At 36.3% G+C, this 24,731-nt stretch overlaps 1 protein-coding gene across 2 annotated transcripts in view; it reads right to left on the bottom strand.

The window, feature by feature from the left end:
- The window catches only part of LOC111157025 (collagen type XXV alpha 1 chain), a 492,475-nt gene that overhangs the window by 29,595 nt on the left and 438,149 nt on the right, over nt 1–24,731 (bottom strand). The window contains exons 18-23 of one of the 2 annotated variants that reach the window (XM_022518236.1): nt 21,233–21,277; nt 9,414–9,476; nt 5,092–5,160; nt 4,255–4,299; nt 2,689–2,733; nt 1,690–1,767 (exon numbers count right to left, since the gene is read on the bottom strand). In XM_022518236.1, coding sequence (XP_022373944.1) covers nt 1,690–1,767; nt 2,689–2,733; nt 4,255–4,299; nt 5,092–5,160; nt 9,414–9,476; nt 21,233–21,277 — 345 coding nt within the window. The remainder of the gene's footprint in view (nt 1–1,689; nt 1,768–2,688; nt 2,734–4,254; nt 4,300–5,091; nt 5,161–9,413; nt 9,477–21,232; nt 21,278–24,731) is intronic. The other variant, XM_022518228.1, reaches the window with a different exon arrangement.

Here is a 24,731-nt window from a genome sequence, read left to right as displayed (position 1 = left end):
CTGGGAATGCAGAGAGAATGAGGCAACCTTAGGAGGCACTTTGAGAAATGAAATGACCACATGTGGTGAGATGTAAAGGATGAAGGAGTAACAATAGTTGAAAATGACTCTAAAGTTTCTACCTCAAGACAGTCAAAGAATTACAGGATCACTAAAAGATAATGATTAGTTAAAAAAAAAGGAATCATTTGGGCGCCTGGGTGGCTCAGTGGGTTAAGCCGCTGCCTTCGGCTCAGGTCATGATCTCAGGGTCCTGGGATCAAGTCCCGCATCGGGCTCTCTGCTCAGCAGGGAGCCTGCTTCCCTCTCTCTCTCTGCCTGCCTCTCTGTCTACTTGTGATCTCTGTCTGTCAAATAAATAAATAAAATCTTTTAAAAAAAAAAAAGGAATCATTTGATTGGTGGGAAAAGTGACCAGTATAATTATGTGTGTTGGTAGGAATTGATAGGGCAATGGTGAATACCTAGTGGAAATATTCTTAGATAGCTGGAGGTACCCACAGCATGGACCCAGAGGTGAAAGATTTGGAAGCCACAACACAGAAGAACACAGAGAGAGTGACTGAACCATGAAAAGATCAGAGACTTGAGGATACCAAAAATTAGGGGATGACAGAGAAACTGGAAATACTAACAGAGAATGGATCTATCAAAGAAGAAAACTAGAAGAAATCAGAGTAGAGGATTAGAAAAACCAGAAAGAAAAAGTTTCAAAAACAAGGTGGTTTAGTAGAAATGTCACAGAAAATCAAGGGTGAGGAGAACAATAGGCTTGACCTAGAGGTCACTGATGGCCTTTTAAGAGAAGTTTTAACAGAATATTGATATAGGCTAAAATGGAGGAAGCCAAGCATAAAAAAAAAAAAAAAAGACTCTGAGAAATAAACTGAGGGTTTTGGAGGGGAGGGGATGGGGAGTTGGGTGAGCCTGGTGGTGGGTATTAGGGCACGTATTGCATGGACCACTGGGTGTGGTGCATAAGCAATGAATTCTGGAACACTTGAAAAAAAATAAATTAACATTTTAAAGAAAGGGATGAAGAGAAAGCAAAGATGATGGAGACAAGCTACATGGTCTATGGACTTTTACTCTATAGGTATTTCTCTATGGTAGTACATTATATTATGAATGGTAGCAGTAATAAGAAATACCTAAAGAGGACTTAGTATGTGCCAGACACTGCTTTAAGTGTATAATATGTATTTAGATATATATTTCTCATAACAACTCTTGAGACAGGTGCTACTATCTTCATTTTGCAGATGAGGACACTGAGGCACAGAGAAGTTAAATAACTTGCCCTCACCCATGCACTTAGTAAGCAAGAGATTGGCACCCAGGCAGCTCTGACTCTAAAGCCACAGGGCTCTTAATTGCTCTGCTAGGCTTGCTTTTGAAGCAAGGAGACAAAGTGGCAAAATAAGCACAAGGTTTAAACCAGATAAAACTAAACACTAAAGCATATCCAAAGACAGAAGGGAAAGAAAAGGAATGATGGAAATACGCTAAGAAATATGCTAAGAACACACACTGGGGCATGGAGAAGGGGATGCGCTCAGGAAGAAGGTGTGCTTTGAGCAAGTGGAGCCCTCTGGAATCGTGGAATGAGGGGCATGGGAGCTGATATTTACACATATTACACGGGTGTTCATTAGGGTCACTGTGTCAGGGTTGGCGACAGTCACTAACCTGCAAGGCTTCATGGAGATTGCCATTGTAGTCTATGATCTCGGTGGCTCCCTGATCTCCCTTTTGACCAGGTGGACCCTGTGAAGAAAACCAACCACAGGAAAATCATGGAAGTTAAGCTAGCCTGTACAGGGAACTGTGGCAGAAACAAAAATAGCAACATGCAGCTCTTTCTGACCAGCCGTTCTGTTGTAGGACTCAATTGCACTTCAGAGTAATTATCCTCAAATTTCGTCCTTATTGCAAAGAAGACAAACGCTTTTGGTGTCCTATAGATTAAAGATATGAAACTTGATTTTTTTAAAAAAGAGAGATAATTCAATCTCTGAAACTGCTTTCTGAAAATTATAAAATATAGGCTAATCTGATTTGACTTGCAACATTTTGTTGGCTTTAACAATACTTATTAAAGCAACCCCTAATCTCTTCTTATTCTTCTAACATCTAATCGATTGTTTCCTTATTAGAACACTGTTCTGTAGGAAATGCTTGGCTTGTTCAGTAGGAACAGAATTCCATTAAAATTAAACCAAATAGGGAACAGATATAAGATGTCTACCACAGTCATTACTTCTGCCACCGAATTTCCATTAGTCATGTCCTAATTCCCTGCCTGTCTTTAAAAAAGGCTTAGAAAATATGGGCTATTGCTTTCCTTATAATTGGCTTAATTGAAAAATGGAAAATTCTATTAGCTGGATGGTTATGGGCTTGCTATTGCTCAGTTAGCAGAGGGAAAGTAGAGAGAAAATGTTCTTTAGAGCTTTTCTTGTGAGCTTATTTTACGTGTTAGACTCTATACACTCATTGTTCCAGTTGACTCAAATAAAAAAAAAAAAAAGAAAAAGATAAAAGGGGAGCAGCAGAAATCATCAGTAGTCCACCTCCAGTGCTATTATTGGGTAATATTAGTCCAGGTGCCTTGTGAAAAGCCACATGGATATATGAGTTGAATCTGGGCTTGTAGGGGCCAAAAACTTAAATGAAAAATGTACTCACCCTTGGTCCCAGGGCTCCAGAGTCCCCTTTCTCTCCACGATCACCCTTGCCCCAGGGAAAAAAGAAAAGATTCAATTAGTAGTGGGGCCAATGGTCCAGAAATATCTCAAATCTAAGGATATATTTAAACTATGCAGAAGCACCTCTGATATGAACTTCTGACATGGAAATAACAGCTTGAAGAACAATAACCAGGGACATAGCAAATGCTTCCTTAAGATGCACTGTAAATCCCCCTTTCAGATGACAGAGTATCTTGGAATACAGAAACTCTCTTACTAGAGATTTTCAAAAGGAAGGCAAGTGGTTTCTATGATACCCAAAGTAAGCTTTTACCTCTCAGACTGAGCCATACTTTTGTTTTTATATGAAGAGATTTGGGGCAAAGGAAAACAGAGCCAATCACTGGGTTGTCTGTTTTCTGAGGGAAAAAAAAAAAAAAGAAAGGTGTGTAGAAAATCTGGATAGGGAAAGAATGGAGAGCTCAGTCTAGGGAGGTTTAGAAGGGAAAAGTGATCAGTGAGGCTGCTCTTTGATGATGATGAAGATCTAAGGAAAAGTCTAGAGATACAGGCCTTTTAACACTCAGAAGGTGCTGAAGTGGACAGAGCTAACCAGAGCAGGTTGGCAGGGCTGAAGGTCGGGGGGTAGGGGAAAACCAGCTTTGTTTTTAAAATGCAATACGTAAAATCACTAAAGTTCCATTCATGGTGTTATTACCCAACCTGGAGAGAAACCAGGAATGGCCCAAGCATCAAACCACACAGGCATCCCTCCAAGAGCACTCAAAATTCTCATAAGTCTCAAGAGAATCTTTGGAGAAGAGATTTGAACCTGTGTAGACTTGAAAGTTCTTTAAGACAGCCTTAAATTTGTCATATTCTTTTCCTAGGTGGAATTCAAAGCCTTTTAATATGTCTCTCTACATATTTCATAAAATGGATATGGACCAATGAAAGTAAGCAGGAAAAGGGTTTTTCATTTTTTTCTATCCACATTATACTAATAACATTGACCATAATAATTAAATTTGCTATGAATAGAGAATTAATGATTTCCACTCTCTGTTTTCCTCATTTTTTACCTATTTTTTTTCATGTTATTAGCTGATAACATCTTAAATAACATGATTTTGCTTACAGTATTAGATTATGGCAAATATTATAAAAAGCATGATGAAGGAAAGAATTTTAATAGGTGGTGAAATTTTAATGCCATGGAGGGAATCAGCTAACTTAAACGCAAAGTATAATTTGAACATTTATCACAAAGACTGCCAGGAAATAAATAAGATCATACCCTACATAATGTAAATTAAATAAAGTCTTTTTTTTCGCCCAAAGAAGCTATTCTCACGAAACAGGAAATACAACTTCTCTTAAATAGTAGTCTGAAACACAAGAACACACTAAAACAAGATAAAACAAATTAATTGTTTTGAGATAGTATCACAGGGATGAAAATATTGTGATCCCAGTGTGTGAGAATTTAAAACATGATTCTCTGTGGAAGAGGCAAAAGGCACAGCTCTTGAAGGTGTCATGTGACATTAAAATGGTTACTGACCTTTGACCCCTTTGGGCCTCTAGCTCCTGATTCACCTTGTTTGCCCTATTATGGAAGAATATGAAAATGGAAAAGAGAAATGACAGAGGAGATAAGAACAGAAAAAGGAAATTAGCAGTGACTCAGAATAATGAAGAAAAATGGAAACACTTTATTATAACTGTTTCAATATATGGCTCTATGTAATTTTGGATATCATAATACAAAGCTTAAGTAGTTATCACCATATCATTAGCTCATTCTCTGGTCTCGCCACCACCTTCATTCCATTATAATTCTGAAGACTGCCCACCCATCACTGGATGGGAAGAGTTCTGTGAATAATCCTCATTAGTCTCAACAGTGTTGGCATAAATTTCTTTTTCATCAAAGACTAAACAATTTCCTGTGTCTCCAGGATGGATTATTAGAATAAAGTGTTACCATATTAGTTTGCAGGAAGTTTAGAGGAATAAAGACTGAACAGTGAAATAAATCCCTAGCTCTGATATTTTCAGAGTGTTCTACACCTTCAAGTTACCACAGAAACTAACACATCACATATAAACATTTTTCTCAGTAAGTTTTAATACGCACTGAGTGACAACATGTTAATATGACTGCACCTTCCCCTTTACGTTTGGATGTGTTATTAGATTTGTTTACTGGACAGAACAGACTAGAAAAGTTGAATCGTAAAATTCCTTTCAAAAAGAACCAAACTCTGCATTTCAATAAATTATGATTTTTGCTGTTTTAATACCCGTTAAGGAACTATATTTTAGTTTCATGTTCTAAAGTAAGTAGGACACATTTCCAAACCAAAGAAAGCTATCTTCCAATGCAAGAATAACTGACCTTTGGTCCAGGGGCTCCAGGCTCCCCTCGCTCACCTCTTCCAGGAGGCCCTGTCTCCCCACGTTCACCCTGTCGCAAAATACAAAACAAGTAAATGGCAATTCCTCCTTCACCCCCGCCCCTGGGTTGGTCCCTATAGATTAACAAGTGAATTCAATAAAATGAAGGAAAGTGCAGAGTTACCACTTATTTACCACGTATCCTGCACTGTACTAATTTCAACATAGATTATTTCATTTAATAATCAAAACAATTATTCAGTGTTTGTATTATCATTTCTATTTTATACATAGGGAAATGGTTTGGTAATGCTTATCTGATATCTATGTTGGTAAATGGAAGACCTTTAAAGGGAATTGATAAGAGCATCATTATATTTCAAGACAGACATGGACACAGTTTTCATTCTGTGGCAACTTTTTAAGATCTGCCAGGGGGGAAGCATGGCCAAGTGGCTAAGTGTCAGGTTTTGTAATCCAACATCTTAGACGTTAATCTGGGCTCTGTTATTCACCAGTTCTATGTTTTGGGACAAATTAGTTAAGTTCTGAAAAAGTCAGTCTTCTCTGTAATGTGAAGAAAAGTATAAAGACAAAGTGCTCAGAATGGTGCAACATACATAGGTGTTACAGCTTTTGACTATTTTCATAGCTCTATGAAGAATGAACATGATCACTGCTCTCAAGGAGCTAATGATCTGGTTAGACAGACAAGATCCACATAAGCAATATAGTTCAGAATTAAGGAGTAATGTAAGGCTAACATGTGAGAGAAGAGGAAATCCCATAGGGTTTTGAATGGTCCAGATTGGCTAGCTGGAGGTGAGATCGAGCCATGTCCTAAAGGATGGATATGGTGTATTTTATAACTATTGTTGTTTATGACTGTGCTTTTGATGAGTCCAGCAGCTGCCTTAAACACTTCACATGCATTGTCTCATTTAATCCTTGGGACAAAGGAGAAAGGTACTGGTTCCCAGAGTCTTACAGATGAGCAGACTGAATGAAGCTCAGGGAGGTTAAGTAACATGGCCAAAAATCACAAAGCTTTTAAAGTGGGAGAGCTGTGATATAAAACTCAACTGATTGTGCTCAATACTCAACTTCTGCATAAATGTTTCTGTATGTAAATCTTTTGCACATATCTGATCATTTTCTTAGGATAAATTCCTCGTTGGGAACTTGCTGGGTCAAAATGTACAAACATTTGAAAAGCTTGACCAAATTGCTCTCCAGGAAGACCATGTCATTTTTCCATTCCTGAGCACAGAGTAGAGAGTGACGGCTTCCTGCATGATGGGTAGAATTGCAACAATCAAACAGGTTTGGAATTCAGACTGGTGATGGCATGTTTATGAGTGAAAAGTCACCCTCCTCACTGAGGGAACTGATTCATCATGGAAAGGAGAATAAACTAGCATTGGATCTGTCCTGGGTGATTCAGGGTTCTAAATTCCAAGATCTTTATCTGTATCATGCCCACAGTGGGGTTTTGCGGGGGAGGTGGGATAGATTAGGGCAAGGATTGAAGAAGACTCAGCAGGTTCTTCAGCATGAACTGAAAAGAATGTGAAAATGGAGAACCTGGGAGAAAGGCAAGGGACTTGTCTGGGTGGAAGAAATGGAAGAGATCTTCCAGAAGGAATTTTCCAGGGATTAGAGACAGAAGGACCTCCACTGGTATACGGAATTTTACTTTTTAAAAAGTGTACCATATTTAGTCTTTCTTTAAATATTTTGCAGAAGAGTTCTAAAATAGTAGTTAGAAACTTATTTTAAAGAAAAGCAAAAAACCTGAGAAAAAAATTTATCTATAGCATACTACAGGAGTCAAGCATATATAGCTTTACCTAGAATCACTTTTTGTCACAATGCTCCACATTAGCTACTTGTTACCCTATGGAATTATACTACTTATGTGTCTACTTCCATCTCTCCTTCCACCTCTGTCTAACACATACTGGAATGTAAGCTTCAGGAGAGTAGAGACTTTTTGTTGCGTTTACTGTTCATCCTCAAATATTAGAAAAATGTCTGGCAAAAAAATGTGCTGAATTAATGAATAAACATTTTATTCAAAGTATTCTGAGTTATTCATAATAAAACCTCATTTCTTTAGGCTGATACAGATGCTGAGGATACAGCAGTGCATATGAACAGATTTTGAGATACCATCATACATTTTCCTTCCTTACAATCTCTCTTCATTATGTTGGAGATAAAATATGCAGGGTTAGTTTATTTTTTAAATCTGAATTTAGTGGTACAAATCCAGACTTGCCTACACAACTGGAAAAAGGCCACTGTTCAGCTAAGACAGAATTTTAAATAAACATGACTTTTCTATTATAATACCAAATTCATATTGGTCAATTCAGCTGAAAATTACTCATATTGTTAATATAATTGTTAAAATATTGTTAATAAAACAAATTTCCTGCCCATATCCCTTCTTGTGGAAATACAAAACAAGTACAGTATGTTCTTTACTTTTATTGGGAATTCAAAGCAGTACCTGTTAAAATCAGCCTGGGTTCTTCATGAGAAGGAATCAATGTTGATTTTGTGGATTTATATCTGAATTTTTTTTGAAACCCCAGAGTATTATTTTTTAAAAGACTTTATTTATTTACTTGAGAGAGAGAGACAGACAGACAGACAGAAATAGCAACAGAGATGGCAAGAGATAGCATGAGTGGGGAGGAGAGGAAGAAGCAGGCTTCCCTCTGAGCAGGAAGCCCAATATGGAGTTTGATCCCAGGACCCTGACATCATGACCTGGGCCCAAGGCAGGCACTAAACTGAATGAACCACCCAGGAGCTCCAATTCCAGAGTAGTTTAAAGATTTTATTTTTAAGTAATCTCTATACCCAACATGGGGCTCGAATTCAGAACCCTGAGATCGAGAGTCTCATGCTCTACTAAATGAACCTGTCAGGTGACCTGAAACTACAGAGTAGTTGAAAATCAGTGAACTGAAGAAATGATATTTAGGGATGAACTCCATTCCCTACAACCTGTGTTTCTTCTACTTCCCCCTTTTCAACAAACAGAACGCCACAAACATTTAAAGATCTAGTTCACACCTGGTTCTCTCTGGCATTGACCAAGTTTTCTACTCCTTTGTGCTGATCTATGAGGCTGGCTTTTTTCTTTACCTGGCTTTGAGGCAGCACGCCTGAATAAACACGACAGTTCTCATATGAACATGGAATCCTCATTATTCTCTTGCTTCCTCAGTCTTTATTCCAGAAAACACATTACTTGCGTGAATCTGTTCAGGCTAAAAGAGGCATTCTTCATATTTTGTTAATAAGCCTGACAGCTTATTATGTGAAAAAGAAATTGCTTGAGAAAACAAAATTTTGGGTAAATTCAACTGAGTTTCAGTCCCCCTTAGGCCACACATAGTTTCCATTTACTAGGATTAGAGTTGTTTTCTCTTGATCAGCGGAAATGAGGACTCCTCTGTCAAAACAGACCACGAACATATTTCCCTAGCTCTTAGAAACCATCCTGGCTAATTTCTGGTGAATGCGATACACATAGAGGCAAAGACTTCTACGGCTTAAAAATAAAAGAATGCAGTTTGATCTAATTTTGCCCCTTTGATTCATGAATCTGTCATGAGTAAAGTTCCATCTTCAGAGCTATACCTTTTTATGTCTTACTGAGTAGATAAAAAGAGAACTATGGGTCCAACTACATCCACAGCAATGTAATTTTTTATATGGTGGCATAAATATTTTGCTTTTAGGGCCCTCTCTAGAATTGCCGAGTGGAAGATTATGACATGGTTTTCATTACAGGATCTTTCTGTAGACATTATTCAGGATAGATCCTTTTGAAATGAGACACTTAGGAATCTATATGACATCAGTACTTGCCTTTGAAATTAAGGGAGTGAGGGGGGATAGTAATAATGTTTGATTAACAAGTATGTCCTAAAATTGGTGAAAAGGGGCAGAAGTTAATGAATTCTATTTCTTCTCATCAGAATTCCCCCACTTTTTCTTATAGTCAGGAGGTAAACAGCATCATATCTACTTAGGAACAATTTGGGGGAAAACAGGAGCAACTAATATATTTCATTATCCTATTGTCTAACCTGAGGCTTTCTGGAATTAACTTCTTATGACTCTATTTAATGTGATATTCCCATCAGAAATGTTCATAATAGGTGATAGGTAATTTCATTCTCTGTTAGGCAAAAATATCTGGTCACCTAAACAATAAAGTCACTCCACACTTCTTTCAACACGATGGACTAAAAATATATGACAAAATATTTCAGAAATAAAGGAAGGAAAAACACCACTAACCTTTGTTCCTGGTAACCCTGGTAAGCCTGGTTCTCCTTGAGGACCAATGAAACCTGGTTCTCCCTTTAAAAAGGATAGGCATATGAGATTGTTATTCATTTGGCAGTAAATAAAGTTAAACTGATTTACTTTTACCTGGAGTTTGCCCCTTTGATTGTATGCAGCTTTCCTGCTGAGACCCAGCTACTGAGTATCAAAGCCATCAGAATCGGTTTTGGTCAGTGAAAATACTCTTAGCAAAGTTTTGGAGAAACTTGAAAAAGCAAAAGTGACAAAGAAACAAGACCAATGTCTTTACAAAGTTCTTTGGCATCTGTTGTCCTCCATTTCTTATCATTTACCAAATTCAGATCCACTATGTTAGGGTGGATATGGTAGGTGGCCTCTAAGACAGGCCTCAATGGTCCCACCTCCTGAGTATTCACGCCCTTGTGTCATCCGCCTCTGCTAAAGTGTAGATTGGACTGACTTACTCATATCTAATGAACAGACTATATTGGCAGAAGTAATGGGATATCACTTCAGAGACCAAGTTATAAAAAGACTGTGGCTTCCATCTCTGTGGCCCTTTCTTGTTCTCTCTCACTTGGATCACATGCTTTGGGGAAAGCAAGCAGTCATGCTCTGAGCAGCCCCATGGGAAGCCCACATGGTGAGGCCCAAGTTCTGCCCACAACCATGTGTGTGAGCTTGAGAACAGATGTCCACCCCATCAGAGTCTTCAGATGAAACCACAGTCCTGGCTGACAGTTTGACTGCATCCTTGTGGGAGACACTGAGCCAGAGGCCACCATCTGAGTTGTGCTCGAATTCCCTTTCTTCCAAAACTGTGAGGTAATTTTTGTTGTTAGTTTTGGGGGTAATGTGGTAGGCAGCAATAGACAACTGATATATAGGTGTGGCTAGGGAGGAGATTCAGAAATGTTCAGCATGTAAGGAAAAATATCTCTCCTTGCTATACCTCCATAACCTCTTCCCTACTACATGGAGGAAACCCAGTTGTGATATAATAAAATATATACTTATATATATATAAAAAATATATATATATGGTCTTGTTCCTGGTTCCTTGCACAGAGCTTCTAGAACCCTTGGAATTTCCTGAGTGATAAAGAGTAAAAGGAGTAACTTTTGTTATTCACAACAAACCTCTTTCAGATGTACCTGATGGGTTCCTAGATAGCTTCCGGAGGGGAGTGTTAAAGTTGGAACTCCTCTTACCATCCCCAGAGAGGGCAGAGGGGCTGGCAGTTGAGTTCAGTCACCAATGGTTAATGCTTTAATCAATCATGCTTATGTAATGGAACCTCTATAAAAATCTTTAAACAGTAGGGATTGGAGAGCCTCCAAGCTGGTGAACACATCAGGGTGCTGGCAGGATGGGACATCTCAACTCCATGGGGACAGAGGCTCCTGTGCTCGAGACTCTTCAGACCTCACGCTATCTAACTCTTCATCTTAATCTTTTATAATAAACTGTAATGGCATGGCATTTTCCTGAGTTTTGTGAGTTATTGTAGCCAATTTTCCAACTTCAGTGCGGTTGAGGGTGGGTTGGTTGTTAGTACCCTCAAATCTGGAGTCAAGTCAGAAGTGCAGATAACCAGGGGACCCAGTATTTCTGATTGGGGCCTCTAGACCGTCCTTTAGACAGAGGTTGAAAGTGAGGGCAGCTTTGTGGGACTGAGCCCTTAAAACCTGTGAATTCTGATGCCAACCCTAAATAGTTGGTGTCACAATAGGACTGAATTGTAGGACACACAGTTGGTGTCAGAAAACACCCAAGACCAGTGTTGGTATTTTCTCCAGTATCCATAAAGTTTTATTTTCTTTTTAACAATGTGAGCTCAAGTGTAAGAGTCTAACTTCTTGAAATCTATAAAGAAGTTTTAAAGCAAAACTGTGATGGCTCTGTTCCCATACTTACTGCTCCACCCTCCCCCATTTGCATTATTTCTGGAGCAGTTGCTAATGTTATTTAATACGTTTGATTTTTTTTTTTATGTAGTGATATTTCAACATTTGTTTTTTGATACTTAGAGTTGAGCAGGCAGATACAGAGAGGATGTTTTATGACAAGTGTTTAAATGTCATCAAATATTTGGAAACACATTAGTTTTTTAAAATATGCCTCAAAAAACCTTGGGTACTAGGTGGGGAACAAAAGGATATCACTATCACAAAATATATCACATTGATACAGAACTCAAAAATATTTATCTTTATCTCTGATGCTCATGGTACTGGTTTCAGATAAAAAAAAATGTGGAAGCTAAGTAATGCTTTAGGTTTATTGTTTGTGAACTTTTTGAGACTCTATTCTACCTGTTCCCATAATCTTACACATACAGAAAGGAACCTCCAAACAAATAATTTTTGTATGATCCCTTAATGGTCTAAAATGAAAATCAACAAAATTCAGAGAAATCATTGATGACCGTTCTACTTAAAGAGTTTAACTTGTTATTTTAAACAAACAAACAAAAAAATAACATGGAATACATTTATTTACAAGTAAGAGGTTTTTCCCAGTAAAATTTCATATATAAATACATAAATATTCTCTGTCCATCCTCAAGAAAAAAGCTGTAATAAAGTCAATGTGTATCATTAGTAATGACTTACTAACATGAAAATCTAATGTGAGTTAATAGGTTGAAAATTTATAGGTAGAAAAGACTCTTGCATATCTTCAAGTAGAAATAAACTGATCTCACTATTTAGCAAAACAAATAGAACACCATTAAGCATACTAGTTAAAGAGAAGAAAAAAGAGTAAATATTGAAAAAACATTTTTCTTATTCAGGTTAGTGTTTAGTTTATAAAAAGATGAAGCATGCAGTTTCAAAATTCACAAATAAATAAATAAGGTTTTGTGATCTCAGTGGTCAGACAAAAGTGATTTTTCTTCTTTTAATAAAATAGAATATACATTAAACTCTCCTGAGGAAAGTATAGTAAGTTCCTTTAAATAGAATGTTCAGGGGGGAAATTTTTTACTTCCAAATACACAATTAGCCATGCCTTTGACAGTCACGATGATTTTAGCTAATTTTAAAGACTTTTGAGTATGATTAGTTTGACCTTAATTCACTCTAAGAAAGCATCTGCCATATTGATGTATTCATTTCTTATCTCAATTTATTCAAATGGAAAATAGCATACTTAACTTTAAGATCACACTTTTATGTTTATTTAATTACAGAGCTCTCAACCACTTTGGAGACATTTTCTTAATCCTCTCTATACCTTGGCACAGTAGGGAGGAAATAATCATTTGTCTCTTTTCTGTCTCAGGCTGGAAAGAAACTTGTTGAGGTAAACAATGCTTAAATAAGTTTACTCATAGTCTTGAGCTTATCGGGTTGTTTCTTAACTTCCTAAGCTAATTCGAGAAGTTCTCAACCTCTTTCCTTTACTCTTATTAGTATACACAGTAGAAAAAGTTCATTGATAGGGTTTCAGATTCCACATTTCATTTAACACTTAATAAACTACCATTGGTAGAGTTTGGAGTAGTATTGAAGAAGAATATCCATAATTTTATGAAAAGACTATAAAATAATCATCCCTTGTCCAATGACATATCTGTGTGAGGCTGTTTTTCTTCATACACTTCAACTAAAACAACAAATAGTAACAGATTGAATGCCTAAGCAGATATGACAATCCAGCTACCTTCTGTGAAGCCAGACATTAAAGAGATTTGCCAAAAAAAAAAAAAGTATAACAATGCACTGTTCCTGCTAATTTTTGTTTTGTTTTAGAAAATTCAATTATATTTCATAAAAATGTTATTTAATGAACACATAATGATTTTTTAAAATGCCTGTTTTAATTTCTAATAAAGAAACCTCGGTAGATATAATAAGCCTACATAAATGAAAATTCTTTCAATCCTAGTTTTTAAGTGTGTAAAGGAGTTTTGAGGCCAAAATTTTTGAGAACCATTGCTACAAAGGTCCAGAATTGAGTTAAAGCCTGGATTTGCAAATTGAAATCCTGAGGTGCCCAACAACGGAAAATACTACTGTTCTTAAGGGGTGGCTTGGTCAAGACTTATCAGATAATGGGCAAGCAAAGCACTTAATGCTGTCACCAGAATAAAGTAAATAAACAATAACTGTTTGTCATAATTGTTGCCTTTATCTTTCAGTCTCAAAAATGCTGGCTATCATCATAATTACTATGGTTAGTAATAGTATTACAACATCTCTGCAACTAATTGGTGATAAACAAGGTGACTTTTTGTTTCTCTACAATCTATATGGGGCTATACTCAATACCTCTCCAACTTCTTCTGAGAAGTAGTGTTAAAATTTCTCATGTGAATATATCATCATTTCATGAGATGATATGCAGCCGTAAGAGATTTTAGGACTGCAAAAGCAGAAGTATATAAGGTAGAGAAGTGACAGTTGTACTAAGAATGAATTTTTTTCCTGTAAGGACGGAAAAGAAGGAAATGGTCATACCTACTGAATTTCTCTAAGTAAATGTAATCTTTAAAAAAAAAATCTTGCCTCTTTGACAAGGACTGATTAAAAGTTCCAACTTCCTAAAATGTCTAGGAGAAAGGCCATGACAATCTATGGTTTTGTGGCAAAAAAAAAAAAAAAAGAGCAATTGGTGTTTCTACTATAGTCATGATTCTAGTAAAGCAGAATAGAGGAAGGAGAAAAATTTGGTTTAATTTTCTGCTCTTGCCTTGGATGATGTATCTGATTTCTTCCTGAGCTGTTTCATGAGTTTTGTCCTTTGTCTATTCTTTAATGAATTAGCTCCCCACCCATGAGTTTGAAAATCGAGTCTCCATACCAAAACTGTAAAACGTTTCCCTGTGTTAAACTGGTAGAAAAAAATCAATAATAGGGTACCTGTGGTTTTGGCAAGTAGACTGGGATTTGGGTTGGCCGAAGAAATGCTATTTATTTAGCATATAACACAGTGAAGGTCTAGTAGTACGTTGCTGGGAGCTGCAGCCAACAGCAGTCCGCAGTCCTAACTGAAAATCGGACACAAGTTGCTAATTTCAATGGAAGCTTTATGCAGCCAGGGCACATAAAGATGCAGAACCAAGTCTACAGAGAATAGTTCTAGCCGAGATCAAGGATGTGTCTTCACACGACCAACTTTGCAGGGCCTAATTGTCTCATGTTGACCTTTCTAACTTAGCTAACCATTTCAGCAGCCACAACCTTGACCTTGCAGTACGAAGCTCAACGAAAATAAGTAACAGTAGCTAGTAAGTACTATATTTGAACAATTATCCTGTTTTTGCACCAAAAAGTTTCCTTGCTAATGAGCGTGTTAATATTAGATCTCTCTTTCTTCTTCTCTTTCTATCCACTCAACTTTCTTTCTTACATTGGCAATGTATGCATAAACAGGAAAATTAAGCTGTAGGTAGGCAGAATCTGTTCACTCAACAAGATTAAAAAAGATGCAAAAAAGATAAGATTTTTGACCGAAGCCACTTTTATTACTTTTAAAAATTTTAAGTAGCCTAATGAGATAGCTTAGATTCTGTGTATTCTGACAAACGTCCCTCCTACACACAAAACACCTATGACAAAACAAAATACCCCAAAACAATGCAAACAATTAATGTCTTTAACAATAAGAAAGGCAACAAAAACTGGCCTTCTATATTACAACAAGGCAAAGGAAAGGTAGAAAATAACATGACCTTTCTGAAATCTAACAATAACCAACAAAGGTCTCATTAAGTTTTAGAATTCAGTAATAAAATTCAGACTGATTTCCTTCAAACCCACATTTAATACATAGCAAGAAAGCATTTGAGATCACCTTCTTTTATTTTTTAAACGGCTATTGGAACAGTGTACTGAATACTCTTCTATCAAATTTACAAAAAGGATGTCCTCAACATCGGTGAGAAGAGTCAACAAATACATAGATGGGATTATTGGTCAAGATAAAAAAGGAAGAGATGGCTTCATTCACACAGAAATGTCTCCCTGGGTGTTTCCCTATAAACATCCAGAACTTACCATCTGTTAAATGGAATAGTGGCCAGAAAGTCTTAACTGATTAGCTCTTGCCCACAGAAAAATCTCTGGTTTTTCATTTATTACCATTTGTTTTATTTTTATGTCATTATCAATTAAAGCAGTAAAAGATATTATTTTTTTAACCTGTCTAAAAAAGCCTCTAACACACCACCTTAAACCAAGTCATGTTTTCCATGATAGCTATTACTCCCAAGCAGATCCAATTTTCATTGCCCAAAAAATAGTACAATAGGGCTTGAAAAATATGTGCTGATTTGCCTGGGCGCTAAAGCATCACCAATAATTTTGATTACTGTGTCTTGACACTGAATGCATTAGCCATACAATATCCTTTTTGCTTAAAGGCTAATTAGAATTCAAGTCAGCATGATACCTGCTTCTGAGGATTACAGCAAGAACATTTGTTTTAATAAGAATGTCCAGGCAGCTAGTTTTTGTAGTGATTGATTTGTAAAATTATTGAGGGGGAAAAAAAGAATGAAAAAGTAGAGTCTGTCCCTGAAACACTATTTCCCTTAGGGATAAAATTTGAGTATAAATTAAAACATCTTGGTGATATGATGAAAATGAACTGCAATAGCAGGTTTATTTAAGACTCAGAAAACATACCTTTCTGCTTTTTTTTTTTTCTTCTTAACAGGATTACATCATGAAAAAACATTCAGTATATTTATTGGAGGTTTCATTAATGGCTGCTAAAAATCTCTGATTTCTGGTTGCGTGAGTTTCCTAACTGGATTCTTAAACTACTCAGCTGCTCAGACACAGACTCTGGGCAGGCAGGAAATAATTACAAGTAACAATAACACAATCTTATCCTTTTAACCAGTATTTCTTCCTTTTCTTTTTTCTTTTAGGAATACATTTCACACCCTATGTTACTTCCAGAAACTTTCCCCTACTGTTTTTAAAACGTGATTTGATGTTTCTGAGGAAAGAACCTCATCGCCAGTGAATTTAGATGGTAAATTTCTATTAGATTATTGAACAATGTAATTAATCCTAAGAAGGCCGACCTAAATGTTCCTGCCACCTGAAAAACTTAGCCTTTCCATGATTTGGTGTCAAAGATGATTTCATATAATGAGGTATAAAGAACTGGTTACTGTCTCTTACCCTCCCAATCCTTGAATTCTTAATCTGAATGTCAAATTTTCACTAATGTGGAAACCAGAAGAAAACTATCAAGTTTGAGGGAAAATACTTAAGAATTTTTTGCCACCTAAATGCTTTTTTCATTTATGTATTTTTTACTGTATTATGTTTCCCGACTCTATTAATTTTACTGTGTTATATAAATTTTTCCCAATTTACTTTCTGAATATGATGAGATAAACTAGTGGTCTCTGTTGAAAGGAGGAAAGCAAGCATTGAAAACCCATATTTGTAAAAAACTGTCTAGATCTGGGCAACGCTATGACTGGGGCCTAGAAAGATTTCCTCATTACATGTCCAGGTTCTCTTGGGAACAGCATAGGAAGAGGCGTTTTAACAGTACCATGCCTTACGCCCAGAAGTTTGCATTCCTTCATCCTTTGTTCCTGGAATGTATTTGAGTTATAGGAAAAGAATAGTGTGATGTTTCAAGAAAACTAGGTTTCTTACAGCTCTTAAAGGTAACATTCATCCATCACTGCAAAGGAGTTTTCAGAATTTACCTCTATTAACCTGTAGAATGCAAATGGCTTTATGTTCTCCAGGCTAAAATAACTCACATGAGGAAAGATTAGATTGAACATGTACATAAACCATGTCTCCAATATTCTGAGTTGCTCTAAGAGAAAAAAAGAGTAATAGCTAATATTTTTTGATATTTACTATCCGCTTGGCAATATTTTAGGAGCTACACATATATTAATTCACTTAATATACACAACTCTCTGAGTTATATACAACAATGATTCTCATTTTATAAGGAAACCAGAGAACAGGGAGATTATTGTAACTTGCCCAATGTCATGGTGAGGGGTAGAACCAGGACCCGCACACTGGTGGTCTGGTTCTAAAGTCAGGTTTCTTGCTCACTGCTCTATATTGCTTCATTACTAGGGTAATGTAATCATAAGAGGGGTAAGTAATGTATTTATGTTTTTCAAAATAAGTGTGGAGAGAAAAAAATTTTAAAAATAGGAACATCAGATCTTACCCTTTTATGTGATATCAGAAAAGCTAGTTACTCAAAAGTTTCACTCATGAAAAACATATTTGAAGTCTTATTTATAAAAATCATTTTGTGAGCTCAAATCTTATTCCAGAAGATCAATGTCTGCATGGTACATTGTGCATAATTTAATTTTCCCAGTTGAACATCTTGACATGATATGAACCATGAATGCATGAAATAGGAATTCCAAATGTCTTCCACATGGTGAGAGAACTTTCCAATACTTGTGCAGGAAGCTTAAGAATAGTTTGAAATTAAGTTATGCCTGTTGTTGATGACTTTTATTATGTATGCCCAAGGTATCAGCACTTCTCTCTGAGTGGGACTCTGAGGTGATAGATAGATGAGTCTGCTGTCTGTATTTAGGCACTTTGCTCATTTCCTGAGAGCTGTGTGGAAGGCATTGGGTGCTCATTAAGTTCCCCACCATTCCCTGAGAGCAACAGGTGGCAAATCAAAGCTTCCCTGGTATGTCATGGCTGGTTTCCTCAATGTCTTGGAAATAATGGATGGCATTTGCATGCTCTCTGTAGTACCAGAAGATAAGAAGGGGATGAATAGCAACAGGAAGTATTTCCGAAGCATGAACTATCACACAGTTCTTGCTACCACACATTCTAAATCCATACATGTGGTTTCATCTTTTAAATATTGTTACTCATTCAAACTATGAAATCACGATTAACTATCCTGTGGTTAGCAACTGAGTAGAGGCAAGGCATATTGGAGGAATAAAGAACATCTCAGGTAATGAAGCTATATTGTAAAGTTATAAACATGTAACTCTACATTTATAAATATCCAATGCCTGCTAATGACTATGTGTTCTTAAATTATCTCCTTCACAAGAGGACTTCTGTATTCTGAGCACCTACTATATTATAAAGAAAGAACATTGCTCACATCCTGAACTAGAGCGAGAAGACAAAGCTAATTACAAAATCTGTGATTTAAATCAAGTACTGAGTAATTCCCCAACAATATTTGATAATTGCATAGAAAAGTATCTCCAGCGAAGGATAAAAAGGTTTTGTCAATTGACAGCTTCTTGTCACAACAGTCACACTCAAGGTTTAAAAAACCAAGGCAAATATCAGCTATATGATCCTAACAAAATACTTCTGGCCATGTCTTAGGACCCTTGGAATAAAAGCGTTTACTGGAGGTGGCAAATCACCAACACTCTTCCCAATTTGAAAAAGTTCAAACCTTTTGACTAGTTCACATATGATTAGGGAAATTGCCATGGGCTATTTTTCGTGGTGGAAGACATAAAATGAATAAGAGGTAACGATAACAAAGAGTAATTCAAATTGGTTTTTGTTCGTCTCGGAGGGAAAAACCCCAACAACTTCACCCTTACATACTCTTTCCCACCAAGACAGTGCCTCATCCTCAAGCGCATTTCAATGCAGGGCTGGAGTTCGTGCCTCACCAGTGACCATTGGAAGCACAGCCTTGCTAACTTAGGAGTAAAGCACTATAGGAAACCCTCCCCTAGCCCTTCCCAAATGTCCCTCCTTTCCAGTGCCTTCCCTCTTATATATAATGCAACGAGGTTCTTTTTAACTCATGTTGAATTAAATAATAATTTTAATTATCATTTAAAATAATTTATAAATGTACTTATAAATAAATTTAATAATAATAAATAATATAAATATAAATAAATACACTTATAACTTATAATAAAATTTATAAATAAATTATAAATTATTATTTAAAATAAGACTAAAATAAATTAAAATTTTAATAATTTCCTTAAATTTATTTTAGAAATCTATGATTTCCCAGTCATTTGTAAAAGGATCTTTTTTTTTTTTTTTAAAGATTTTATTTATTTATTTGACAGACAAAGATCACAAGTAGGCAGAGAGGCAGGCAGAGAGAGAGAGGAGGAAGCAAGCTCCCCGCCGAGCAGAGAGCCCGATGTGGGGCTCGATCCCAGGACTCTGAGGTCATGACCTGAGCCGAAGGCAGAGGCTTTAACCCACTGAGCCACCCAGGTGCCCCTAAAAGGATCTTTTTTTAATGTGTGGGAACTACTAAGGAACCTTCCATAAATTAGCTCTACAATATGAAATCACATATTTAATTATTTTGCTAAATAGCAAGTGGTAAGTAAAAGACTTTGACCTTTGAGTAAGCTGTTCTCCTACAGTGTACTTTTTCGCTGAGGAAGCCAAAGACAAAAATAAAAGGACATATCTGAATGTCCATGATACCAATCTGGAAACATCAAAGAAAAAGCAGAAATTTCTGACTGCCAGCCTGAAAACACAGTTTTCATGTCTGTTACTTATACCAAATAAAGTCATAAAATATATAATACCACATGATGTCTGGGGAACTCAGTAATTTATCTTGTTTTATTCTAAAGCCATATTATTTCATGTACCGTACTTCAAACACAACCTTCATCAAACAGTATACATAGCCCACACACTGAAACTAGGATTATTCATTTTAAAATGGTCTAACGCACACTAAACATTGATTCAAAGTTTATGAGAATAATGTAAGGAAAAATATACTTGCATTATGTTACTATATCAAACGGTTCTAGAAACAACTTTAAAGCTTTTCGGCATTAGAAATCAGATCTTAGAGACTCGCTACTGCTAAGGCAATAGAACTTTAAGCATGTCGGTTGCCCTGTGAAAAATTTTAAGCAATTAAAAAAATGTATGTTTCCTAACATTTTTAGATGGTTTTAAAACATGGAAAACATTGTTTTCAAACTAAGCTTTTAGCAGTTATTTCAAAAGATACACACAAAGTTTATGGAAATAATATATGGTACAGGAGAGTTTAGTCATCTGACTTGTCCTTTGCAGTGAGAGTTATTGACAGGAAGTGGAAGCAGAAGCTATTTTAGAGCGATTGTTTTAACGAATGAATTACAAAAACAGCTGCCTAAATGTTCGATTTATGGGAATGTTAAGACTCTGATTCCAGTCAGAGTCTAAGGGATGCAAAGAACAAAATTAAAATGTGTAAGTGGACATCCTAGACTTTAAAGAATTCCTTTGTGGCACTTACATTTTTTTCAAGGTCATAGGAGGTTCTAATAGTAGAATATATAGTCCAGATAGCAACAGCAAATGTCAGCAATACTTGTGCCTAGTTTTCAATTTAAAAATGCTAACGTGGGCCTCAAACCCATGACTCTGAGATCAAGACCTGAGCGGAGATCAAGAGCTGGATGCCCAACTGAATGAGCCACCCAAGAGCCCCTCGATTTAAAAAATTTAATTGATTGTGGGGCACCTGGGTGGCTCAGTCATTAATTGTCTGCCTTTGGCTTGGGTCATGATCCCAGGACCTTGGGATCAAACCCTGCATCAGGCTGCCTGCTAGGCGGGAGGCCTGCTTCTCCCGCTCCCGCTCCCGCTCCCGCTCCTACTCCCCCTGCTTGTGTTCCCTCTCTAGCTGTCTTGCTCTCTGTCAAATAAATACATAAAATCTACTAAAAAATTTTAATTGATTGAGATGGCTGGAGAGAATTTAAAGGATAGCATTGTATTTTTACTTTTCATTTTTTTCCTATTTTCCTTTGATTTCTGTGACTTTCACAGTTACAATTCTATGAAACTGAGACTGTCAGTGCAGTATTTACCTTTATCCCCGGAAGTCCAGGAAGCCCAGGAAGCCCTGGTTCACCCTACATAGGAAAATCACATAGCATTATAGAACAATAGTCACTCAGTCACAGTATTTGGAGAAAAACATGGCAAGTGTTCCTAACTGAATACTTGCTGCATATATATGTATACACATATATATAAATATTGTCTAGTTCTAAGAACTTTGGTGAGATTATACAGTTCAGTCAACTCTTGATTCAGGGATGGGTTGACCATTTGCAGATTTTTCAGGATCTTCTCTCTTCCTGCCATCTCACTGCTCATTGGCATCTCAACCAGAAGGCAAGCGAGAGAAGTAAAAGGAACAGAAACTCTTGTGTTTTATTATTCCCTGGTAAATGATTTCTTGCGGAAGCTGAAGCTCTTTGCTGAAATGAGGATTATGTATGCATTTGAATAATGCATCCTGTTCCCGGCTCTCTTACCTCAGATAATCAAGAGTTGGCTGTGTGAACAGATGGTCACATCAAAACAATATACATTAAAAGTCTTGCTCACTTAAAAGTATAGTAAGATTTCTTTTCCATTCCTGAATGATGAGAAGATAAATGCATGGTCAAGATCATACTTAACTTCAGCCTGTATTTCTGACAATTGTTGAGTCTGGGTAACCCTGCTTAGCGATTTAGGGCTAATGGTACCATGCGTGCAGCTGTTCCTGAATACAGGTTTGAGATTAAGTGGTACATTTTGTGTGAGTACACTGGAGTCAAGGTAAATCTCATTTTCACAGAATTGTCTACATTATTTTAAGTACAAAGTATAGTGACAAGAGGTTACATTGCTTAGAAAATCCCCTGAATTCCACTAAAGAAACATAAAGGAATTGCCAGGGAAAATGAAAGTCCGTCCTATATTGGACTGAGATGACTATTATTTGTGGAAACAACATTTGAGGGTCAAAGGCATACATTGCTTCAGAATGGTCAGTCAGTGGGATAGACAACGATACTAAAAGAGACTAGGGCATTAAACTAAATAAAAGTGGTAAAGGGAGACACTTCTTTTCATCTAAGTGTTTCAACAATCCTCATTCCAAGGAAAACCTAGGAACAATCAGATATTTTGTCTTTAATAGTATTACTCTCATATTATGAAGAGCCACAATTTGTTTTGGTATTATCAAAAAATGACTCCAGATACTGTTAACTAAGCTGTATGGTTAGACGTAGAAGGGACAATGACTTTCCTGATGGTTTAGGTCACAGGTACTTCAGGAATGCAAAAGAAAAGCTACACTGTTTGAAACTATATAACTCAAATTTTGTACTGTGAACAGTAAGACTAAGATGAGGTTATGCCAGAGAAGAAAGAATGATCATTAAGAATTTAAGATTGCATTCAAAGAATACTTGTCCAAGTGGATTAAACTTGCCAAAGAAACAGTATGCATTGGATTTTCTTTTTTCTTTACCCTTTGTCCTTCATTTGATAAATTTAAGAAGATCCAGTAAATAAGGCTGCATCTATATTTTACTGAAGATTCTCTTTTACTTAAAAAAAAAAAAAAGTACAAGGCATTCGAATATACAGTAAACTGCAGGAGAACATACAACCAATAAAAGCAAACCTATTGGTGAAAAACCTATAATTTTGTATTGTTTGCAGAAAGGCCTCTGAAACTCAAGACATCTTATTTGAAACACGTGAAAATACAGGGGTTATAACACTGTTTGCCTGCAGGAGTTCTTACCACACTTCCCTCCTACCATATTAAAAGGATTGTACAACTACTTTAAAAAAGATACGTATATACACGTGTGTACACAGACACATGCCCATGTTTTCCGACAATGAGAAATATGTATGAGACATTACAGATATTTTACAATGTAGGTTGAATACTTAACAGAGACTTCAGCATTTAGCTGTTCCCTATATTACATGTGTATGTATGTAGGTATGTATACATATTACATTATTAAATGGACTTTTTAAAGGAAAAATATTTCAGAAAGGAATTTGCCATTTCCAAATTTATTTTTTTTTAATGCAGTAGTCAACACAATGAAAGATTATAAAATATTTCATGCTACTCTTTGTGGAACATCTCAACATTATTAGGAAGACTTTTCTTCCAGTATAAAAATTTTCCTATATTTATACCATGAAGGCTTGTCTTCCAGTAAGACCCAGTTTTTGCTGACTTCTCCATTTTTGCCTATTTCTTGGCCCAGGAGCTTCTCTGGGTTGAATTCTTGGGCATGCATGGCCCAAAGTCAGATCTGGGTCATAACTGAGAATTGGTTTATTCTTCGGTTCAAAGAATACTTGTCCAAGTAGATTAAACTTTACACATTATACTTTGGGTTCTTTTTTTCTTTCCCTTTGACTCTTTACCCTTCATTAAAGGAGACCCTTGTCCACTGTCAAATTTGTGACTCTGCTTTTGCTCCCAGTGCCTTGTACTTTTATATATACTTCAACTGCGAAGGTCCCTTCTAATGGGGGATCAAGTATTTTCATCCCTTGAAAATTAAAAAATGTATTTTAAGAAGATGCAAAGAAGTTAGAAAGAAAAAGCTATGTGATGAAACACAATACCTATTTTTGTATAAATCTACACATTCAGTTTACAAACATAAATATGCATACTAACTCATGTATCAATCACACACTTTCCTGTTGAATCTATCAAAGGAAAAAGACTATGATGAAGTCATTCTACATTATGAATGTTGCTCTTAGACAACACCAGACAGTGGAAAGCTTATCAATGGGCTTTTCGTTCTGTCACAACACTCTACATTTCTGAAATGTCCCTCACGCAGGAGCTTGTGTATAGAATGCACAACACAGTTCTTCAATGATGAGGAAAATGCCATGGAAGTTCTCTTGGATTGGTTCTGTATTCAGTTCTGCTTGTCATTTTCTAACTTGAGTAAGCAGCAAGTATGGGAATACTCTACTTCTAAAGCAACGTTGGGGTAAGTATTGCCAAATCCCGATACTAGACAAAGGAAGTTGTAAATACTGTAGGCAAGTGAGATTGCATTAAAGGATAGAATCTGGCCTAAATATTGAGGAAAAAGATGCTGTTCATTTGAGGGCACGTACTCATTCAGATAGGTTGTGAGCTTTTAATGAATCCACCCCTTCTCCTGATATAGTTTAAAGCAGATTTTTAATGAAATACAAAGGAAATCCAATGTTTCCATATGTAAACGTAGGAACTTCTAGGAATGAATCTAAACTGTATTTCTAAATAATCATAATAAGGCAATATTTTATTAAACAATTGAAAATCATTTTGGATCTTCCACTGTGAAAACAGTGGAACCTATATAAAATTATGGCAGATTTGTTTTGTTTTGTTAAAAAAGCATAATAGTCCTGCAGACATTTTTTTAGTATATCACATATTTGGAGAGCACTTTAAATTTAGGCTTCAACGTTTAAAGATGAAGGAACCTAAAATTAGATCATCTGAGAAGATTATTTGCTTTTTCAAACCAAAGCAGACCATGGATC

This window comes from Enhydra lutris, unplaced genomic scaffold (assembly GCF_002288905.1).
Source record: "Enhydra lutris kenyoni isolate GAN:26980312 unplaced genomic scaffold, ASM228890v2 scaffoldscaffold3, whole genome shotgun sequence".
Lineage (NCBI taxonomy): Eukaryota > Metazoa > Chordata > Mammalia > Carnivora > Mustelidae > Enhydra > Enhydra lutris.
The sequence above is the reverse complement of the archived record's forward strand: the minus strand, read 5'-3'. Positions and strand labels throughout refer to the sequence as shown.